This window comes from Lissotriton helveticus, assembly GCF_964261635.1.
Source record: "Lissotriton helveticus chromosome 1_1 unlocalized genomic scaffold, aLisHel1.1 SUPER_1_unloc_62, whole genome shotgun sequence".
NCBI classification, from domain to species: Eukaryota; Metazoa; Chordata; class Amphibia; order Caudata; family Salamandridae; genus Lissotriton; species Lissotriton helveticus.
Window position 1 is genome coordinate 59,722 of NW_027611706.1, and position 20,712 is coordinate 80,433.

Consider the following 20,712-nt stretch of genomic DNA (forward strand, 5'->3'; position numbering starts at 1 on the left):
AAAGCATCCTTTAAGTCATCTTTCAAACACAGATAGGACAAGGCTGCCCTTTTGGCCTTCGGCCATTCAGTTTCTACAACAAGTTTGTTAAATTTGGCCAGGTAAGTGACAAGCTCTTGATTCCCTTGCCTCAACTCCAGTAATTCATTATCCGTAGCCTGTGCCTCCTTCCGACAATCAAAAATTCGCAAAAACTCTTTCTTGAATTCCTCAAAGTTATATAAAATTGGTGAATCTTGGGTGACCAGGGGCATTGACCACGAAGCTGCATCTCCATTGAGATACGACAAGATGAAAGCTATACGAGATTGTGCATCTGGGAAGACAGTGGGCTGACACATGAAGTACAATGAGCACTGAGTTAAGAAAATGTGGGCCTTCATTACAAATTTGATTACCTTATTTTTCTCCCTGACTCCTATCAATTCTTGTTGAATCTCATTAAGAATATTTCCTACATTTTTTGAATTGATCCCTTTAGCCATTCTGATCGGGTGAGTATTGACGTGGGCACTTCACTCTGTCAAGGGTCGTGGTTACTCACAGTGCCGACAGTCCCAGGAGCAGAACGATGAGATTTTCCAAATTCCTCCACTGGTTTTCCCACAGCCCTGCCACCAACTGAAGAGATAACTAGTGGCCGTGCGAACCCAGCCGGAGGAAAGGGGAATGGGACAGAGAAGAGACTGCCTGACCTTCTGGCTCTTCCACTCTACTTCTTACTTTCTGCCGAACTCCGTTTTATGCCTTTCTTACTCCCTCTCTCTCTTCAAGCATGAGTGGAAATCGATGTACCAGAAAAGCACACCATTACTAATTTCCTTCAATTCCTTCTCCACTTTCTTACTCTCTCTCTCTCTCTCTCTCTCTCTCTCTCTCTCACTCTCTCTATTTCCTTACCCAGAGTGCCTGTGGCTTTTACTCCTCATCTATTCTTCAATATAAGTATTTTATTCTTTGGTAACCTGCATTATAAACAACATTTTAGCACCCTTTAACTCTGTGGGTTCATTTATTATTTTTCACTCATTCGTTCATTCACTCTCTGCCTTACTTTCTTATTTTCTGAATTCTTCTTTCTTCTCCCTTAGAAACCTTCTGGAGCCTCCGCTGTCAACCAAGCGACGAAGAAATCAGGAGCTGAAGTATTCAATGGGTAAGTATTAAATCTTCTCTTTCTTTTTCTTTTTTCCTATTTACATTAAATTGGTATTTCTCTCTAGTTCTAAATTATCGAACTAACTAACCGACGCACCGAACCTGCGCCTAAGCCTGGCACAAAATTGCACTATTTCTATCAAACTAGACTACAGAAAGAACGTGACTAATCTCTGAAAATCCGTTGGTGAAGTGCCTCGGTTCTAAAATCAACCGGCGCACTTCACAGCTGGTCTAGACCTCATGCCCGTGTCCAGGAACTCAGGACTAGACCGGCAAATTCCACCGCAGTCTTCCCTGTTGGTAGTACTGGGGGAGAATGCCCGGGTCCGTGCTATAATCACCCGCGACCTTTTGCGAGCGGGTGATCTTTGCAATGCCGGTTCAATGGCAGATACTGCGAGACAAAGAAGAGCTTTGATTCCTTTTTCCTGCACCCTGACACCTGTCCAGGGGGTGCAGCAGAGGTGAGGCCTGTACTGTGCTGAGGAGATGAGACCTGTTCAGGGAGTGCAGAGGAGTTGAGGCCTGGCCTGGGCCGGGGGTTCAGTCGAGGTGCGGCCTATCCAGGAGGTCTATGCCGAGGCATTGGTGTGTCGCTGGCGTCTATAAGTGATGCAGTCATATCAGTGCCCCCTAAGCCTGGAAAAGACCCTGTAAGTGTACATCTAATCGCCCTCTGCCACTGCGTAACAGTGATAATAAATTCCTGCCTGAGGTGATGCGACTCGGCTATCCCTCCTACTAGAGAAAATAGTCTCCCCTGTAGAGTTGGAATTTGTCCCACATAAATCCACAGCGGTTCATCTACGGACGGTATTCGCAGTGCTGCATTAGGTAAACCCAAACATGAAGTCAGCTGATGCCGATAAGGCGTTTGACTCCCTGGAGTAGCCTTTTATGATCCAGACGTTTAGGCGGCTTGGTATGTCAGGGAATTGAGATCACGTATGAAGCTGCTGGGCACACAGCCTATGGCCTGCGTTTACGTAAATGGGCTCAACTCAGACGCCATTCAGATCGCCTGGGGCACTGGGCTTAGTGTTATAATTTCTGATGTCTTCGTCTCAAACTGGAGGGTCGCTAATTTGAATCCTGGTTGGTGCACTAGGGAATAGTGACTTGTATATTTTTACAGTGCTGTGACGTCTGCCCATGAGAGACAGCACTTTGAATAGGAAAGCCAATAGTTTAAAGAAAGAATTAAACTAAATATAAAATAGGCTACACAAATTATAGGATGGGCTGTCAGAGTATAAGATCAGTCGAGCCTAATTTGTAAAAAGAGAAAAAGTGTAAATTTATTTATTTATTTATTTAATTTATATGGCGCGTTATAACCACAGGGGTCTCTAAGCGCTGTCTGTCCAGATTTACGTGATAAGATGTTACATTCACTTGAAACCAACTGTGCACCTAAGATCTGCTCCATGCTTGTTTAAACAATACAGTTTTTAGTTTTTTTCTGAAGAAAAGTAAGTTGCTTTCCTTCCTGAGCTCTGGATCCAATTTGTTCCATAAAGCTGGGAGCGTGTTGGAAAACGCACGGCCCCCCACCGTGGTCAATTTGAAGCGGGATTGGGACAGAAGAGTGGCGTCCGACGAACGCAAAGTCCTACCCGGTGTGTAGGGGGATAGTTCTTACTGTGCTATCAGATGTTACATGTTTAGTTACCGCAATCATACTGTAGCTAGTGTTATCCTTTTTTTAAGGTTTCCATGAAAATACTGCATTAAAGAAGTACTGGTAACACCCTCACAGTAATCTTAAAAAGAATTACTCTTTGTCACCGTGAACCTCCAGGTTTGTCACGCCCTCGGGTGGTCTGCTCCATTGTCTGCACTCATCTAGTGCAGCTCGGTGATGCCAGCACAACTGGAACAGCCTGGCTGGGTGCACACATCTCAGCTATAAAAGTCCTGCTCGTTGGGTGGCAGGAGCTGCCAGGCAGCAAGGATCCTGAAGTGAGTGTCCACATGCCAGTTTGTGGATTGTGTTAGCAAACCCCTCATATCAGCATACTACGATTCTTTGCAGCCACCAAACAAGCAAACTGACCCAGGAGTTACAAGTTAGCCATGGCGGTTCCGGGCAATTGCTTACATTGATGGCCCCACCCAGGTCTCTGGCCCTCTAGACAGCTATCTAAACAGAGGACATGCCCTTTTGAGAAGCTGGTAACCCCAGTGCTTCTTCGAACAGTTCTTTTATCATGGCGCTTCATTTTAGGCGACCAACTCTCACCCCAATGGCCTACTCAAATGGTGCGATGTTTGGGTGACATTCGTTCTGCAAATTCCTGAAGCGTGCATAAAGCACAAGCCGGAAACCCATCAGCCTATATCTTCCAGGATCAACACCTAATGAAAAGAACAAACACAGAATTCAAATGTTTTGATAGACCAATGTCATAGTCACTGTAGTCGTTCACCGTATTAGCAGGTCTTTTGTAATTAGGCACTCCTACCTGGAGACGGTTGTTATGTGGTCACTATTAATAAGGGGTTATTGTCTGTCATTGCGGATACACTGTCTAACTTGATACTTCTGCTTTTCCTTAACCTTTGTGTGGTTCTAAAAGTACCAGTAACCTTTATAAGGCAAGTCTTTAAGCTTTATAATGTTGTCTATCCATTGTCGCTTTATCCCCTTCTTGTAAAATATGCAAACCAAACTTGAAATAAGTACACTTTGTTGTGAGAATAGCTATTGTTGCTGGTAATTTCTTTTATTGCAGCACAGCAATGCCTCTATTATAAATCGAACATTGATTATTCGAATAGTATTGATTTCATTCCAGAGTGACTTTTGCACCATTAAGGCGATAAATAATACGTTGACCTCATATTTGAGTTGGATCGGTTTATCCTATTAGCGTCCTGTCCTGTCCTTCGTCGTTGTTTTCTAGTGAGCGGCCTAGGCTCTAGAGGATCATAGGGCTCTCCCCCTCCTTTTGCTTCAACAGTGTTTGCCTTTAGAGATGCTGATATGCAGTGCGGAGACCTGCAGTTAAGCAGCTCTGAACGAGTGAATGAAATCCATGCTGGTGGTTTGAGCTGGGAACGTGCCTTTCATGTTTATTTCTTCCATCCAGCCTCCTTCTAGGTACATACATTGTCAGATAAGGGGACAGAGGCACAGAAAGAGGAGGATTTGCCTAGTACTAAACAGTTTAAGTCTGATGAACACAGAACTACTTTTTCCAAAGGTTAATACTTTGCCACGTTACATTCTGGTGAATAGTCCATGAGAGTGGGCACTGTGTACCCCTCCCCCCACCAGAGGCAATGTCTATGTGGTAATCAAACTCTCGTGTCATCGGTAGGCTAAGGGTAAGATTTATTCACCACACACTCAACTGCACCAGGAACGTAACTGTCAGGAACACTCATGGCAATGCATCAACAAGAGAGAAGTGGAGAAGTGTGGCTCAATGATTAGAGCGGCAGACCCTGATGCAGAGGTCTAGCCCGGGACCAGGGTTCAATTTCCCGCCACGGCGGGTCTTGGGCTCACAAATTCCACGGACCTGATAATTCTCGCCTCAGTGCCTATTCCAATCATGGAGTTCCACTCTGCAACTCTGGGCAATAGCTTGCTTAATCTCCACAACGGCCCCCACAACGCTAAGGATGCCTGGCCTCCACCTTGGGGGTGCCCAGGAGTGGGCACCTCACAGGGAAAGCCAGGATGGGTTCCACAGCGGTATTCGTACAAGCGCCTTGAGACCCTTGCGGGTGAGTAGTGCGCTATACAAGTATCAATTTACATTTTACATTTACAACAACACTCTTGGCAACGCATCAACAACACTCCTGGTGACGCATCAACAACAACATTCCAGGAGTCGCTGGAAGGAATCTTTAGTTAAAGACACATCACCACAGTCTGGGCCCATTTTTAAAAGCACAGTTTTACTTACAACTTTAGGATGGTTGTAAATACCCCGATCTTGGACATAAATGGGAGGAGAGGCATAAATGTACTTAGTAACTCCTGAAGCTCACTATTTTACAAATTGTAGGTCAGGGTTAAACACGTAGTCTCCTGGTTGCTCACTTTCCTAGTGCAATAAACCACATGTAGGGGGGTGGAGATGGAGGGGGAGAGGCAGAGGGACTACAATCCCAGAATAAGAACCTGTATAGTGGCCCTGTCGAGAAGTAACATTTGGTGTTTATTTCCAGCATCTTTAGGTAAAGTGATAAAGCCGGGATTAGATGTTATGTCTCCCCTCGGCCCCTCCTAGGATGATTGGTCTGTGTGTAAAGGCACTTTCGTGTTCTGGATTCATGTGAGGTGCAGAGCCCATTTTAGGTGTCGCCCTTGTATCTAAGTAGCCTCTAAAGTTGTGTGCTGTTCCATAACGTTAGTGACAATCTGCATTCTCTCCTCTCACTGCTTGCCCCATTGCTGCTTTTTAGAGTCACTCCTCGTATTGAAATTCTTTGTAAAGCAGATGACCCTTGAAGGGAAGATTATAATCTCTCTGACACCCCTTAGTACGTAATATCCCATACCTGGCCCAAAAACAAAAAAACGGACTCTGCATGATTTACTATATGGTAATACTTCCTTAAAATATTGCTCCTTTTGCCCTTGTTTCAGTCCATATGAAACTAGTCTTTGCCCTCCCACCCTCTTGTCCACACAGTACACTAGATCATGCCAGGTATTACATGCTCACCTGCATCAGATTCTCCTAGCACCTTGCCCATGTTATTGCATTGTTTGCTTCAGATTCTCCTTGTGCCTGGCCTGTGTTATTGCATTGTTTAAATCAGATTTTCCTTGTGCCTGGACTGTGTTATTGCAGTGTTTGTGTCAGATTTACCTAGTGCTTGGACTGTGTTATTGGATTGTTTGCTTCAGATTCTCCTCGTGCCTGGACTGTGTTATTGGATTGTTTGCTTCAGATTCTCCTCGTGCCTGGCCTGTGTTATTGCATTGTTTGCATCAGATTCTCCTCGTGCCTGGCCTGTGTTATTGCATTGTTTGCTTCAGATTCTCCTCGTGCCTGGCCTGTATTGTTGGATTGTTTGCATCAGATTATCTTGGTGCCTAGCCTGTGTTATTGCATTGTTTGCATCAGATTCTCCTAGTGCCTGACCTGTGATATTGTATTGTGTCCACCGGTTTCTTCTAGTCCCTTTCCCATGTTTTTGCAGTATTTACTTCAGCCTTAGTGCCTGGCCCATGTTATTGCATTGTTTGCGTCAGATTCTCCTAGTGCCTCACCCGTGTTATTGCCTATTTGCTTCAACCCTACTGCCTGGCCCATGTTATTGCATTGTTTGCATCAGATTCTAGTACCTGGTCTGTGTTATTGCACTGTTTGCATCAGATTCTCATAGTGCCTGTTCTGTGTTATTGCATTGTTTGAGTCAGATTCTCCCAGTGCCTGGCCTGTGTTATTGCATTGTTTGGATCAGATTATCTTGGTGCCTGGCCCGTGTTATTGCATTGTTTGCATCAGATTCTTCTAGTGCCTAGCCTGTGTTATTGCATTGTTTGCATCAGATTCTCTTGGTGCCTGGCCTGTGTTATTGCATTGTTTGCATCTAGTGCACGGTCCGTGTTATTGCATTGTTTGCATCAGATTCTCCTAGTACCTGATCTGTGTTATTGCACTGTTTGCATCAGATTCTCATAGTGCTTGGCCTGTGTTATTGCATTGTTTGCATCAGATTCTCTTGGTGCCTGGCCTGTGTTATTGCATTGTTTGCATCAGATTTTTCTGGTGCCTCGCCCGTGTTATTGCATTGTTTGCATCAATCCTGGTGCCTGGCCTGTGTTATTGCATTGTTTGAGTCAGATGTTCCTGGTGGTTGGCCCGTGTTATTGCATTGTTTGCATCAGATTCTCTTAGTGCCTGGCCTGTGATATTGCATTGTGTCCACCATATTCTTCTAGTCCCTTACCCATGTTTTTGTAGTATTTGCTTCAACCTTATTGCCTGGCCCATGTTATTGCATTGTTTGCGTCAGATTCTCCTAGTGCCTCACCCGTGTTATTGCCTTATTTGCTTCAACCCTACTGCCTGGCCCGTGTTATTGCATTGTTTGCATCTAGTGCACGGCCCGTGTTATTGCATTGTTTGCATTAGATTCTCCTAGTACCTGGTCTGTGTTATTGCATTATTTGCATTCAGATTCTCATAGTGCCTGTTCTGTGTTATTGCATTGTTTGCATCAGATTCTCTCAGTGCCTGGCCTGTGTTATTGCATTGTTTGCATCAGATTCTCCTCGTGCCTGGCCTGTGTTATTGCATTGTTTGCATCAGATTCACCTCGTGCCTGGCCTGTGTTATTGCATTGTTTGCATCAGATTATCTTGGTGCCTGGCCCGTGTTATTGCATTGTTTGCATCAGATTCTCCTAGTGCCTGGCCTGTGTTATTGCATTGTTTGCATCAGATTCTTATAGAGCCTGGCCTGTGTTATTGCATTGTTTGCATAGGATTTTCTTGGTGCCTGTCCCGTGTTATTGCATTGTTTGCATCTAGTGCACGGCCTGTGTTATTGCATTGTTTGCATCAATCCTACTGCCTGGCCTGTGTTATTGCATTGTTTGCGTCTAGTGCCCGGCCTGTATTATTGCATTGTTTCCATTAGATTCTTCTAGTGCCTGGTCTGTATTATGATTCAAAAAGGGGGTGGTGATGGACAGAGTATCTGAATTAAGCAGAACACTCCTACCCAGTCAACAGATCAGGGCTTGATCCATCACCGTTTTTTAGCTCATTGCACCATCCCAGTTCAGAACCTGGCTACATGCAAATTAGTCTGTCCCTGGCCCAGTGCATCATGGGAACAGGGCAGACCAAACTACCAAGCCAATTCTTTACTGGAAAGGACGCAAGCTTCCAGGGACCGGTTTCTGGCATTACAGCCGTCTTCGGCCCGGCTTGCTTGAATCCTGATGGTGCAGTGAGCAAGGGACTCACATTTGAGCATACCCTTCCACACTCGTGGTGGCCAAAACGATTCAAAAAGGGGGTGGTGATGGACAGAGTATCTGAATTAAGCAGAACACTCCTACCCAGTCAACAGATCAGAGCTTGATCCATCACCGTTTTTTAGCTCACTGCACCATCCCAGTTCAGAACCTGGCTACATGCAAATTAGTCTGTGGTGGTGATGGACAGAGTATCTGAATTAAGCAGAACACTCCTACCCAGGCCTGTGTTATTGCATTGTTTGCATCAGATTCTTCTAGAGCCTGGCCTGTGTTATTGCATTGTTTGCATAGGATTCTCTTGGTGCCTGTCCCGTGTTATTGCATTGTTTGCATCTAGTGCACGGCCTGTGTTATTGCATTGTTTGCATCAGTCCTACTGCCTGGCCTGTGTTATTGCATTGTTTGCGTCTAGTGCCCGGCCTGTATTATTGCATTGTTTGCATTAGATTCTTCTAGTGCCTGGTCTGTATTATTGCATTGTTTGCATCAGGTTGTCACAACACCTGGCCTGTGTTATTGCATTGTTTGCGTCACGTTTTTCTAGTACCTGGTCTGGTATTGCATTATATGTGCTGCTTTTGGTATGTTATTATTTTAATAGTTGCAGCTTTTCTAACAAACATGGTACCTTTTATCCCAATCAAGTGCATCTGACTGCAAGGACACTGCCCTCCTCCTGCAGTGTTGTGTGGCGTTTTAGGCTCTGAGTGAATTTTCCCGATTCATGCCCTTATATAGGTATGATTCACGCTCGCTGCCCTTATATAGGCATAGAAATCAAGTACTTATTTAGACATATCCCATGCAGACCAAATACAGGCATGGCTACTTCCACCCATACGAAACGTCACAACGATTTCTTGGAAAATTGACTTAAGCAGTTAGGGAACTTCCCCATGCTCGAATATTGATTTGTCCAAGAACCCATGTACTTTGCAAAGAACAACTATTCCCTAGGGGTTCTTTCCTAACATTATTATGCCCGACTTTTTGTCAAACGATGGCATTCCTAGACAACTTCGAGGTATAAATATACCTCCACTTGCTCTAGCAAGACACGGTGGTTCGGAGCAGTTCGACTATCTACTTGCCCGACAGAGCTCGCTAAAGCAAGTGCCGACGGAAGCCGACCCTCCAGTTGACGCACTGATCAGGAAGCTGTCTCTTCTCCTGCCGAGAATCCAGCTCCAGTGTTTCCAAGCTCCCCTTGTGGGGTGTTGGGAAATCGAGTCCCGAGACAGAGATACCAGACCTCCTTCATTCTAACTAAGGTATGGAGCAGATTAGAACCTAGAGAAATCTTCGATAGATTCTTGGCAAAGAAATTTAAACCTATTCTACACAATACTTACTTCTTCCCTTGAACTAGACTTAGGTTAAGTACATCGGGGTAGGCGTATTTTAGAAGCATCAGTTGAGTATTTTAGCCTATGTATTTATGTATGTATGTATTTTTATATGGCTTAGAAACCATACAATGCTCTTACAGTATTATTTTATAATACTATTCTCGCTGTACGCATTATACTTTGCAGTCTGCTTAACGATTGTAGCAGTTCACTTCTCTTGTATGAGAAAGAAGACTGTTCAATAAACCTTTTGATTGAAAATGCCCGTCTCTCTATTTCTCTACAAACTCTGTTGAAACGAAGCATGCAATGATTGACTGAGTGAAATACTTATCTATTGTTTCCGCTACTCTAGAGATATGTTTGTTATTCTTGGGAAACAAAGTTGTCATGTTTACGCGGTTGTCAGAAACTAATCCCTTCTTGTGAATTCGAGAAAGTTTCTAGTGACCTCTGAGCTAGCTGGCACTCTCAATTAAATCTAATATATTTGAAAGAGACCTAGTCGACCTCAGTCCTACATCTAATCTATAGGAAATATCATTCAAATGCACAGAGCCTATTGGGAATATAGGAACTACACTACAGCAGTAGCAATCTACTTCCCATTTATGAAGCAACAGACAGCACAACATGTCTGAAGTTGTAGGGTCAGAAACAGTACATAGGTGAATAGGTATGATGGAAAAGAAAGTGATGAGAAAGATTTTAAATGAAGAAGCTGCTGTGATAGACAGCAAAACATCCATGTCAAAACAACAGCAGTAGGACAATGGTTCACGGAATGATAATGGTAGATTTATTTACATGTCTGTGCAGTGCGTGTCACTTAATGTTCTTTTCTTCCACTCTCATGAGATGGTTTTACAAGGCAACTCTGAGCTCACTGAGTATGGAGCTTCCACGAATCCCAGAGACGGGCCGTTCCAAAGACGGTAACAGAGAAGGTTGAAAGATCTGAGTCTTTATCCTGGCAGATGGAATGGTGATCTTTGAGGGGGTGTAGTTAGTCTGTGTGTTGTCACAGCTGTCCAGGGGGTGTAAGAAATGTCTGCAATTTGTGGAGGGCCCTCTTTTTGGGTGAGAACCACCCAGCTTCATGCAATACGGACTAGAGGGTTTGTGTCTGCGCAGGATGAGTTACATTCTGATAACAAAATAGGGGACCTTATCCGAAGGGGATCGATGGTACCAAGGTTTAACGTCTTCGACAGATAGAGAAAGTCCATATACCTCCAGGCGCTTGAAAAGCTTTCTGCACTCTGCTGGTGCAGGCAGGATGTTTATTCTCTAGTTGACATTTGCCAGGGGATGTTCAGATACATTGGTTGAATTAAACCTTGGAGCAGCACTTGTAGCGTTGACTCTTGGAGTCTTGTAGTATGTGCTGGATGCCGTAGAACTGTCTTAATGTTTCACAGAGCTCAGAAATCCAGACTCTCCTTCGTCTCAGAGCGCGAGCTCTGTGGCTTGACCAGTTGAACTGCAATAAAGAAGATGACCTAGACCAGTTCTACCTCTCCCGACCTTTGAACTGATCCTTGAGGAAATAAGCCGTTGTCTGGAAAGCAGATTCACACAAGGTGCAGCTGACAGAAGTCCTGCCTGGAAGGAAGATCTGCACAAAGTACGACTGACAGAAGTCCAGCCTGGAAGGAAGATCTGCACAAGGCGCAGCTGACAGAAGTCCTGCCTGGAAGGAAGATCCGCACAAAGCGCAGCTGAAAGAAGTCCTGCCTGGAAGGAAGATCTGCACAAGGCACAGCTGACAGAACTCCTACCTAGAAGGAAGATCTGCACAAGGCGCAGCTGACAGAACTCCTACCTGGAAGGAAGATCTGCACAAGGCGCAGCTGACAGAAGTCCTGCCTGGAAGGAAGATCTGCACAAAGCACAGCTGACAGAAGTCCTGCCTGGAAGGAAGATCTGCACAATGCGCAGCTGACAGAACTCCTACCTGGAAGGAAGATCTGCACAAGGCGCAGCTGACAGAAGTCCTGCCTGGAAGGAAGATCTGCACAAAGCGCAGCTGACAGAAGTCCTGCCTGAAAGGAAGATCTGCACAAGGCACAGCTGACAGAGGTCCTGCCTGGAAGGAAGATCTGCACAAAGCGCAGCTGACAGAAGTCCAGCCTGGAAGGAAGATATTCACAAGGCACAGCTGACAGAAGTCCTGCCTAGAAAGGAAGATCTGCAAAAGGCGCAACTGACAGAGGTCCTGACTGGAAGGAAGATTTGCACAAGGCACAGCTGACAGAAGTCCTGCCTAGAAAGGAAGATCTGCACACGGTGCAGCTGACGGAAGTCCCTGCCTGGAAGGAAGATCTGCTCAGGGCACAGCTGACAGAAGGTCTGCCTGGCGATGACCTCAAAGCAGTGAGAGACCCACAAACCACAAGATCCGTCAAGCCCAGCTAGCCACACTGGACGCAATGTACATCAAAGGCCTGATTTAGATTTCAGTGGATGGTTTATTCCAACACAAACGTGACAGGTATCCTGCCCGCCCCATTAGGAATGCATTACATCCTGTGGCAATTATAATAAGGCAGGCAGGATATCTGTCACGTTTTGATAATGCCTTGGCGTCGTTTGCAGAGTTTTACTCCGCAGAATTCCACGAAGTGCCAGGGAAACTCCGCCGCACTCTGCAGACTTCCGCTAGTGGCAGAGTTTGTTTAGTTGCGCTACTCTCACTGATTTGTAGTGCCAGGAGTTTAATCTGCACTGTAAAATCAGCACGAACAGCACTATGCGTTGCCCCAGAGGGCGATGCTGCTTTCTGCCGCTCTAATTGATATTCTAATCGAGTGGCAGCTTCATCAACAAGAGTGGCAGATTTCTACACTCGAGTGGTCGTGACCTGCCGTGACCTGCCGCGACCTACCGCAATGAGAAATCTCGCCAGAAGGAGGTCTAGTGCATTATATTTTCTCACAAGCACTCACCACCTTACGGTTGGAGAACTGCTTGAGAAAAAAAACTCAGTTCTGCGTTACTTCATGGAGTTTTTTGGAACTCCGCACTTTGGGCAAAAATTTGCGAGCTCCACCGGCGGAGCTGAATTCTTCGCCCACCTCTAGTTTTGAGGCAATAATCTGTTGGACAAACTTCAAACTAGGCCATAATAAGTGTTGTAGAAGAAGTAAGAACCACGGCCTTGTGAGTATTAAGTATGGGCACAAAATCCGCTCCGCTCACGAAATGTGCAAATGTTCGGCAATTTTGCAATCCGCGAATCTCGTTAAATTGCCGAAAAATTTGCGAATTCGCGAGCGGGTGGATTTTTTTTAGCCCACAGGAAGCACAGTTAAGGCAGGTGCTCGAGTTGAAGCTAACTTTGTAACCATTTTAGAATGGCGCCGGCAAGCTGCCAGAGTGCTTGCTGGCGCCATTCTAAAATGGTTACAAAGTAAGCTTCAACTCAGGCACCTGCCTTAACTCTGTAAGTGCTTCCTGTGGGCCAAAAATTAAACCTCAACAGGAAGCACTTCCAGGTATAAATAAAGCAGATGCCCGAGTTGAAGCTCAAATTCAGTAACGTTTTAATCAGTCCAAAACATTAGTGAGCACGGTCGAGGCTGGGCAAGTGTGCTTTAACCCCATATCTGCCATCGAAAATTATCTTTAATACCCGAGGGAGGTCTTTGCATCCCTGAGTTTCTCGAGCGCAATCCCCGTTCCTGTGACCAGGAGGCTGCTTTCTCCTCAACTGCTGCCCTGCTCTCTCTCTGACCCTTTATACACGAGGCATGTTGACACGCATAGAAGCCCCGCACCACACACTAGTGGTATCAAACGTCTTCCCGCCCTTTCCCAACTATGATGGACAGCTTACTCAAGGGACCCCGGCGCCTTTTGGCGCTGTGGCAAAGTTACAGGGACACATGGTCAGTGGAGACAAATCTTCTGGCCCTACGCAGCTGCAGTGTAGGAAAAGCACTATCATTTACCCAACGAGGTAGCACTTACTGGATTAGCCAGTAGAAAGTACTCCAGTTGAGAAGAGGCATTGCACAAAACGGTGGCATCTTCGTGGATAACTATGCAGGGCAGGATTCATTCTGGCACAAGGCTCCTGTCACAAAAATTAAACCTCAACAGGAAGCACTTAAAGATATAAATAAAGCAGGTGCCCGAGTTGAAGCTCAAATTCAGTAACGTTTTAATCAGCCCAAAAGCATTAGTGAGCACAGTCGAGGCTGGGCAAGTGTGCTTTAACCCCATATCTGCCGTCGAATATTAGCTGTAATACCTGAGGGAGGTCTTTGCGTCCCTGAGTTTCTCGAGCGCAATCCCCGTTCCTGTGACCAGGAGGCTGCTTTCTCCTCACCTGCTGCCCTGCTTGCTCTCTGACCCTTTATATACAAGAGGCATGTGAACAGGCATAGAAGCCCCGTACCACACACTAGCGGTATCAAGCGTCTTCCCGCCCTTTCCCAATCCCAACTATGATGGACAGCTCACTCAAGGGACCTCAGCGCATTTTGGCGCGGTGGCAAGTTACAGGCACACATGGTCAGTGGAGACAAATCTTCTTGCCCTTTACGCAGCTGCAGTGTAGGAAAAGCACTATAATTTACCCAACGAGGTAGCGCTTACTGATTAGCCAGTAGAATGTACTCCAGTTGAGTAGAGGTATTGCACAAAACGGTGGCATCTTTGTGGATAACTATACAGGGCAGGATTCATTCTGGCACGAAGCTCCTGTCACAAAAATTAAACCTCAACAGGAAGCACTTACAGATATAAATAAAGCAGGTGCCCGAGTTGAAGCTCAAATTCAGTAACTTTTAATCAGCCTAAAACATTAGTGAGCACGGTCGAGGCTGGGCAAGTGTGCTTTAATCCCATATCTGCAGTCGAAAATTAGCAGTAATACTCGAGGGAGGTCTTTGAATCCATGAGTTTCTCGAGCACAATCCTGTGTAGTTCCTGTGACCATGAGGCTGCTTTCTCCTCACCTGCTGCATTGCTCGCTCTCTGAACCTTTATACACAAGAGGCATGGTGACACGCATAGAAGCCCCGCACCACACACTAGCGGTATCAAACGTCTTCTCGCCCTTTCCCAACTATGATGGACAGCTCACTCAAGGGACCTCTGCGCCTTTTGGCGCGGTGGCAAAGTTACAGGCACACATGGTCAGTGGAGACAAATCTTCTAGCTCTTTAGGCAGCTGCAGTGTAGGAAAAGCATTATACATTTACCCAACGAGGTAGCACTTACTGATTAGCCAGTAGAAAGTACTCCAGTTGAGTTGATGGAAATCGCCCAAAAATCGGTGATTTCGCGGGAAAATCCGCGAATTCGCAGACTTTTTTGCGATTTTGCACGAATTTACGGACCGCAGATTAGCAAAATACGCCCATACTTAGTGAGTATCAGGCCGTTATCTGACTTCTGATGAGTGAGTGAGCAGCCAGAGGGCAGTAGAGGGATCGAAGGACAGGAAATGAGATATACTAGAAAATGAGAAATATGGAAAGGTAGAAATGCTGCATCACCTGTGGATAACTGACACCTCCTCCCGCTCTGCCAAATGACCATCCAGTCACAAAGTGGCATCCTGGGCCCCAAACTGACAACGTCATGCCAGAAGCCATGTAATGGTGGAAAAGGGGGGAAAAGAGTAATATGCCCACATCTGCTGCATGGATATGTCAGGTAAACTATTGGTTGTGATGGGTTCTCCATAAGTACTAAATTACTGATATCGTTAAATATAAAATTATATGAATCAACGTTTGTTTGCCTTATCTGCGCTTATGATGTAAAGGAAGTGCCTTACAGTGAACCCCTCGCTCTGTTTTACATAAAAGCCCTGGAAGGAGTGGCATATTACAGAACTTTATTTACTTTAGGAAGAACTAAAGACTTGCTTTTTAAAGTTGTCTTTCAGGGCCAGAACCAGGCTCTGTAAACTGCACTAGTTTCAGGGAGATGGACAGATGTTATGGCGATAGGAAACCCCCCTCAAACTACAATAATGTTCCAATCTTCCAGGTTAGAAGAAACCAGAAATGCTTGAACCAAAAGAGCTGTTGAAAGTGTCAAAGGTGACTTATGAACAGCGAGTAAAGACAGGAGTTGGTATTTGAGAGGATCTTAAGTAAATAGGAAAGAAACGAGAAGAAGTGTGTGAATGGAGTTACTTTTGTTGTATACTTCATGAAGAATTACTGAAAATTCTGCAGCCCAGCCTGATCCATCTCTTTTTCTAAACTCTATTGTTGTTTAAATGAAATCTTGTCTATCTTACGCTATACCTCTAGCACTTGGGTGCTCTGTGAGCGCCCTTACTTTGCTCAGTTACTCTGTGAACACTGTTAAATCACCTCCTTTTCAGACATTAATAATATATCACCTGATCAACAGAACCTTTAATTATATATCTGTGTATGATGAAATATTTCTTGCTAATTTTTAAAGGCGGTAAAGAAGAAGAGGGAGATATACTAACATTTTGCGCCGTATTTGCATCATAAAAGTGGCACAAAACAGCGCAAAATCTTTTTTTCCTAATTTACTTTCCAGCGCTAAACTTTTTTAGCGCTGGAAATAATTTAAAAGTAATGTGAAGCAGCGGATAGCACTGCTTCACATTACTTCACACACTGGGGCCTGCCAAGGGGGGTGCTTGGGCGTTCCCGTGCAACCACCCAAGATTTCTCACGCTAAACCCATTTTACCAAAATCAGTAGATTGAGTTTAGCGTGAGAAAACTGCACCCTTTTAAACTAGACACAAGAAAGGAGAAATGATTTAATTTCTCCTTCCTTTTCTGACTTTGCATGCGTGGTGCACTGTGCAACACGCATACAAATTGGGAAAAGCCTTCCCTCATGTCTGACATAGTATTTTGTACAGGAAGGGTGTCCTTCCTGTACAAAACCGATGCTGGACTCACACACACACATCCTAGCGCTCTGGTGCTAAGGTGTGTGCATGGCGCAGGGCCACTGTAATCAGTGCCGGCGCAAGGGAAAGGGAAGGAGAGAGCCATATCTTTGAAAATGTGGTGCTCTCCTGTTCCCTTCCTGTCGCGCCACGCAGCGCAGCCTTGCAGGGGGAGGGCTGCGCTGCATTGCGTGGAGATTTGGTAAATCTCCCCTGAAATGTCTATTACAACCAGTTAAACATTGTGAATTCTCATTCCATTATGTTTCAATTTAGTAATTTTCAATATCTTTACATCCAACAGAAAACAAGCCTTGAATGTATGAAATGACCATCAATAATGAAGCGAATGCTGTAAATCTTCAATAATAGCAGAAATAATGAGCTCCAGTATTCAGCGCAGTCGGCGACAGAGGAACCTGCACACAAACTGACAGATCCCGGATGAAGCGTCAAGGGCAGTTCAGTGATTGTAAGACGCTGAGCTGTACACCTCCACGCCGCAAGACGAAGAAATGACCTTAGGAAAATTAAGGCAACAACAATAACAAACCGCCTCCTGTATAAACAAGTGCCTAACACCAGCTTTGATCATGGGATCGGTATGATGTGATTACCACAGTGCTCTATTTTATAAAATGATGACAGGCCATCATTCCGTGCTCTAGGAGAATTGTAAACTCTTTCTGGTAACCAGAGAAGAGCACAACAGAGCGGAGGCAGACAATTGACGGGTAAAGGAAAGAGGAGTTTGTCTATCTATAATACAACAGACTGTCCCAATTTGCACCGTCCAGAAGGAAGATACATCTTTACCTACAAGCGTGCATAGCCATAATCCAATCTAAAGGCCCAATCGCCTCCAAAGACACATTTTACGTATTAGGAGTGTGGCAAATATTTGGTGGCTATTGTATTTTATTGTTAAAACAGAAATCAAACATGTGAAATACCGCACACATATTAAATGTGTGAGAAAAACACAAGTGTTTTATCAGCCATGTTGGCCCATCAGGAAATGCAGTCATGGGATGTAGACAAATATATACTCGACCAAGAGACACTAACCAAGAAAGAAGAATCCTACACATGCAGCACGAGCTTTAGTTTGTCATCACTACTCAAGCTTCATCAGCACACGTACACAGGACAAAAACCATTCAAGTGCAGTGAATGTGCAAAGTGCTTTAGTCGATTATCAGAGCTACAAAGACTTCAGCGAATACACACAGGGGAAAAACCATTCAAGTGCAGTGAATGTGCAAAGTGCTTTAGTGAGTTATCAAGCCTTCGAAAACATCAGCGAACACACGCAGGAGAAAAGCCATTCAAGTGCAATGAATGTGAAAAGTGCTTTAGTCAGTTATCATACCTTCAAAGTCATCAGCATGCACACACAGGGGAAAAGCCTTTTAAATGCAGTGAATGTGTGAAGAGCTTTAGTCGGTTATCACGCCTTCAAAGACATCAGCGAACACACAAGGGGGAAAAACTCTATCATTGTAGTGAATGTGACAGTAGTTTTCGCGTCCCGTCTTCATTAAGGTATCATCAGCGAACTCAAACAGGAGAAAATCCATTCAAGTGCAGTGAATGTGCAAAGTGCTTTAGTCGGTTATCACACCTTCAAAGACATCAGCGAACACACACAGGGGAAAAACCATTCAAGTGCAGTGAATGTGCAAAGTGCTTTAGTCGGTTATCACACCTTCAAGGACATCAGCGAACACACACAGGGGAAAAACCATTCAAGTGCAGTGAATGTGCAGAGTGCTTTAGTCGGTTATCACACCTTCAAAGACATCAGCAAACACACACAGGGGAAAAACCATTCTAGTGCAGTGAATGTGCAGAGTGCTTTCGTCGGTTATCACACCTTCAACGTCATAATCGAACACACACAGGGGAAAAACCATTCAAGTGCAATGAATGTGTGAAGAGCTTTAATCAATTATCACACCTTCAAAGACATCAGCGAACACACACAGGGGAAAAACCATTCAAGTGCAGTGAATGTGCAAAGTGCTTTAGCCAGTTATCAGACCTTCAACGTCATAATCGAACACACACAGGGGAAAAACCATTCAAGTGCAGTGAATGTGCAAAGTGCTTTAGCCAGTTATCAGACCTTCAACGTCATAATCGAACACACACAGGGGAAAAACCATTCAAGTGCAGTGAATGTGCAAAGTGCTTTAGTCGGTTATCACACCTTCAAAGTCATCAGCGAACACACACACAGGGGGAAAACATAGAATGGCAATGAAAGTGAGAACGGCTTTTGTCAATTTTCGATCCCACACAGCCCTCAGTGAATACACTCCTTCATTTAACTCACATGGAAATAATGCTAGAGATGCAGAGATTCAGAAAAGAATTTAAGAACATCAAAAATAATATTGACCCATCTGAGGACATAGACAAGAGCAGAACAGTGCAGTTATTGTGAGAGGAATGAATTACAGAAAAAGATAAAATTCAAATTATGTGTGACTTTGAAATACCAGTTGATACAAGACCTGACTAGCAGTAAAGAAGAAAAACAGATAACAGTTTTTGCAGAATTATAAAATTGTTTGTTTCCAGTGATTGTTCACTTCCGTACACATAGAAAAGTGACATGATGTACCAGGATACACAGTGGGAGACAAGCACAATGTGGATTAAAAGAAAAGAAAAATTCTTGATTTTTAGTTGGTGAAGAAGAGATACAAAGAAAAACATTCAATCGCACCTGACCACACTACCTGTAAAAGCAACACTGAACAATACTGGGACTAACAGGGGTATTTTCAGCTAACTTGTCGGATTAGTGATAAAACGTATAAATCCAACACACCCAGAGTGGACATGTTGTCAGAGCTCTGGAGATGGAAGCTTCATTGGTAAAATGTATGTATTACTATTAACAAATGTAGGAGAGTAGGGTCTGCTATCCTATGGTCACCCCAATTTTTGCTTTTTGTTTCACTGGTTTTCGACTTACTGAGGCTGTGGGCCTGCTAATCAGACCCCCAGCCTGCTGTTCTCTCTCTAAATTTATAATACATGTGCTATAGGTACATACCACAATTGGAAATGGACTCCTTGTCAGCCCCTGTACCATGCACTATAGGTGCTCAGGGCATAGGTGCCACCAAGGCCTACCAGGGGCTGAAGCATAGCTTTTGCCACCCCTGGCTGGTTCTCAAATTGACACAACTGGCTGATCACTCAGCTGGGGCAAGTGGGTGTAATCACCCCTTGCTTAGATATAGTATACCTATATCTAAACCTATATCTGGACACATATATAGCCTGTAAGCCACTCCTATGGAAGGCCTCATCAATCCTGGAGGCAGAGTGCGTGGTTTTATGTAAGATGGAGCTCTGGCATGAGCTGAGCCTGTCTGCAGCTGTCGGGAACAACTCCCTAAGCTGATACGGGATAATGCCATACCATATACTCTTAAGCGCCTTATAATCCTCGCGGTTATATAGCAACTTTGGTTTGGCTTTATCAAAACATGTCGTGTAAGGTGTCATACGAATTGGAATACTACCCCCTCGCCAGTTCTGGTGACGGGGGTAGCATTCCACCCTTCTAGAGGGATAAGACATGTTACTTTGCTGAAACGCGGTTGATTTAAAATGAGCCTCAGATCCACAAAATGGATGCCCCTGCCACAGACACGGGTCTGGCCTCCTGCTGCTGACCGAAACCCGGCAGAGGAGGCCTGGACAAAGGATTTCCTGTCGCAGGGCGGTGTCAAACCACCCCAGACAGGAGATAGTGGATTGTAGTAGGGAGGTTTCAAAGAAACCAGACACTGCCTGGGGAGCACAAGGCTGCCCCTTGCATAATCCGGCCAAACCGGTTCTGGGGCCTCCCAGCCCCTGTCCCAGAGTGGCCTGGATCAAAGGAAAGGGGTGTAACCACCCCCTTCCTGGGTCCCACCCATAGGAGGGGACCTAGCAGGATGTCCAGCCCACCAGATTCGAATAAGAGTGGGAGCAGTGCCAATGCAACTCAGATCATCCTGAAGAAACATAAGAAACGAATTCTGGACCCTTCGACTTTCTACACGACGTTAGAAGACTGAAGAATCTCCCTTGTGGTCAAGGAGTGACCACCCTGTGCAAACAGGTACCATCCAGCCCTCGACCCTTGCTTTGTTGCAGTTCCCGCCGGAACTCGAGCGACAGAGATCGACGAGATCAAGCTTGCCTGCCTTCTCCCTGCCCGATCCACAGTCCCTGCAGAGCTGAGACCAGTGGAGGCGACCGGAAGCGTGGGGCACGCCATCTTGAAAAGGCCACGAGACGCTGACCGTGCAGCCCACGAGTGACCCTCGAAGCTGTACAG

At 45.1% G+C, this 20,712-nt stretch overlaps 1 protein-coding gene across 1 annotated transcript; it reads left to right on the forward strand.

The window, feature by feature from the left end:
• Positions 1–1,090: 1,090 nt before the first annotated feature.
• On the forward strand, positions 1,091–19,431 carry LOC144806321 (uncharacterized). The gene is made up of 2 exons (XM_078672711.1): positions 1,091–1,156; positions 16,672–19,431. The coding sequence occupies exon 2, from the start codon at positions 17,335–17,337 to the stop codon at positions 18,202–18,204; it is 870 nt and encodes a 289-aa protein (XP_078528837.1). The 5' UTR covers positions 1,091–1,156; positions 16,672–17,334; the 3' UTR covers positions 18,205–19,431.
• The last annotated feature ends 1,281 nt before the right edge of the window (positions 19,432–20,712 follow it).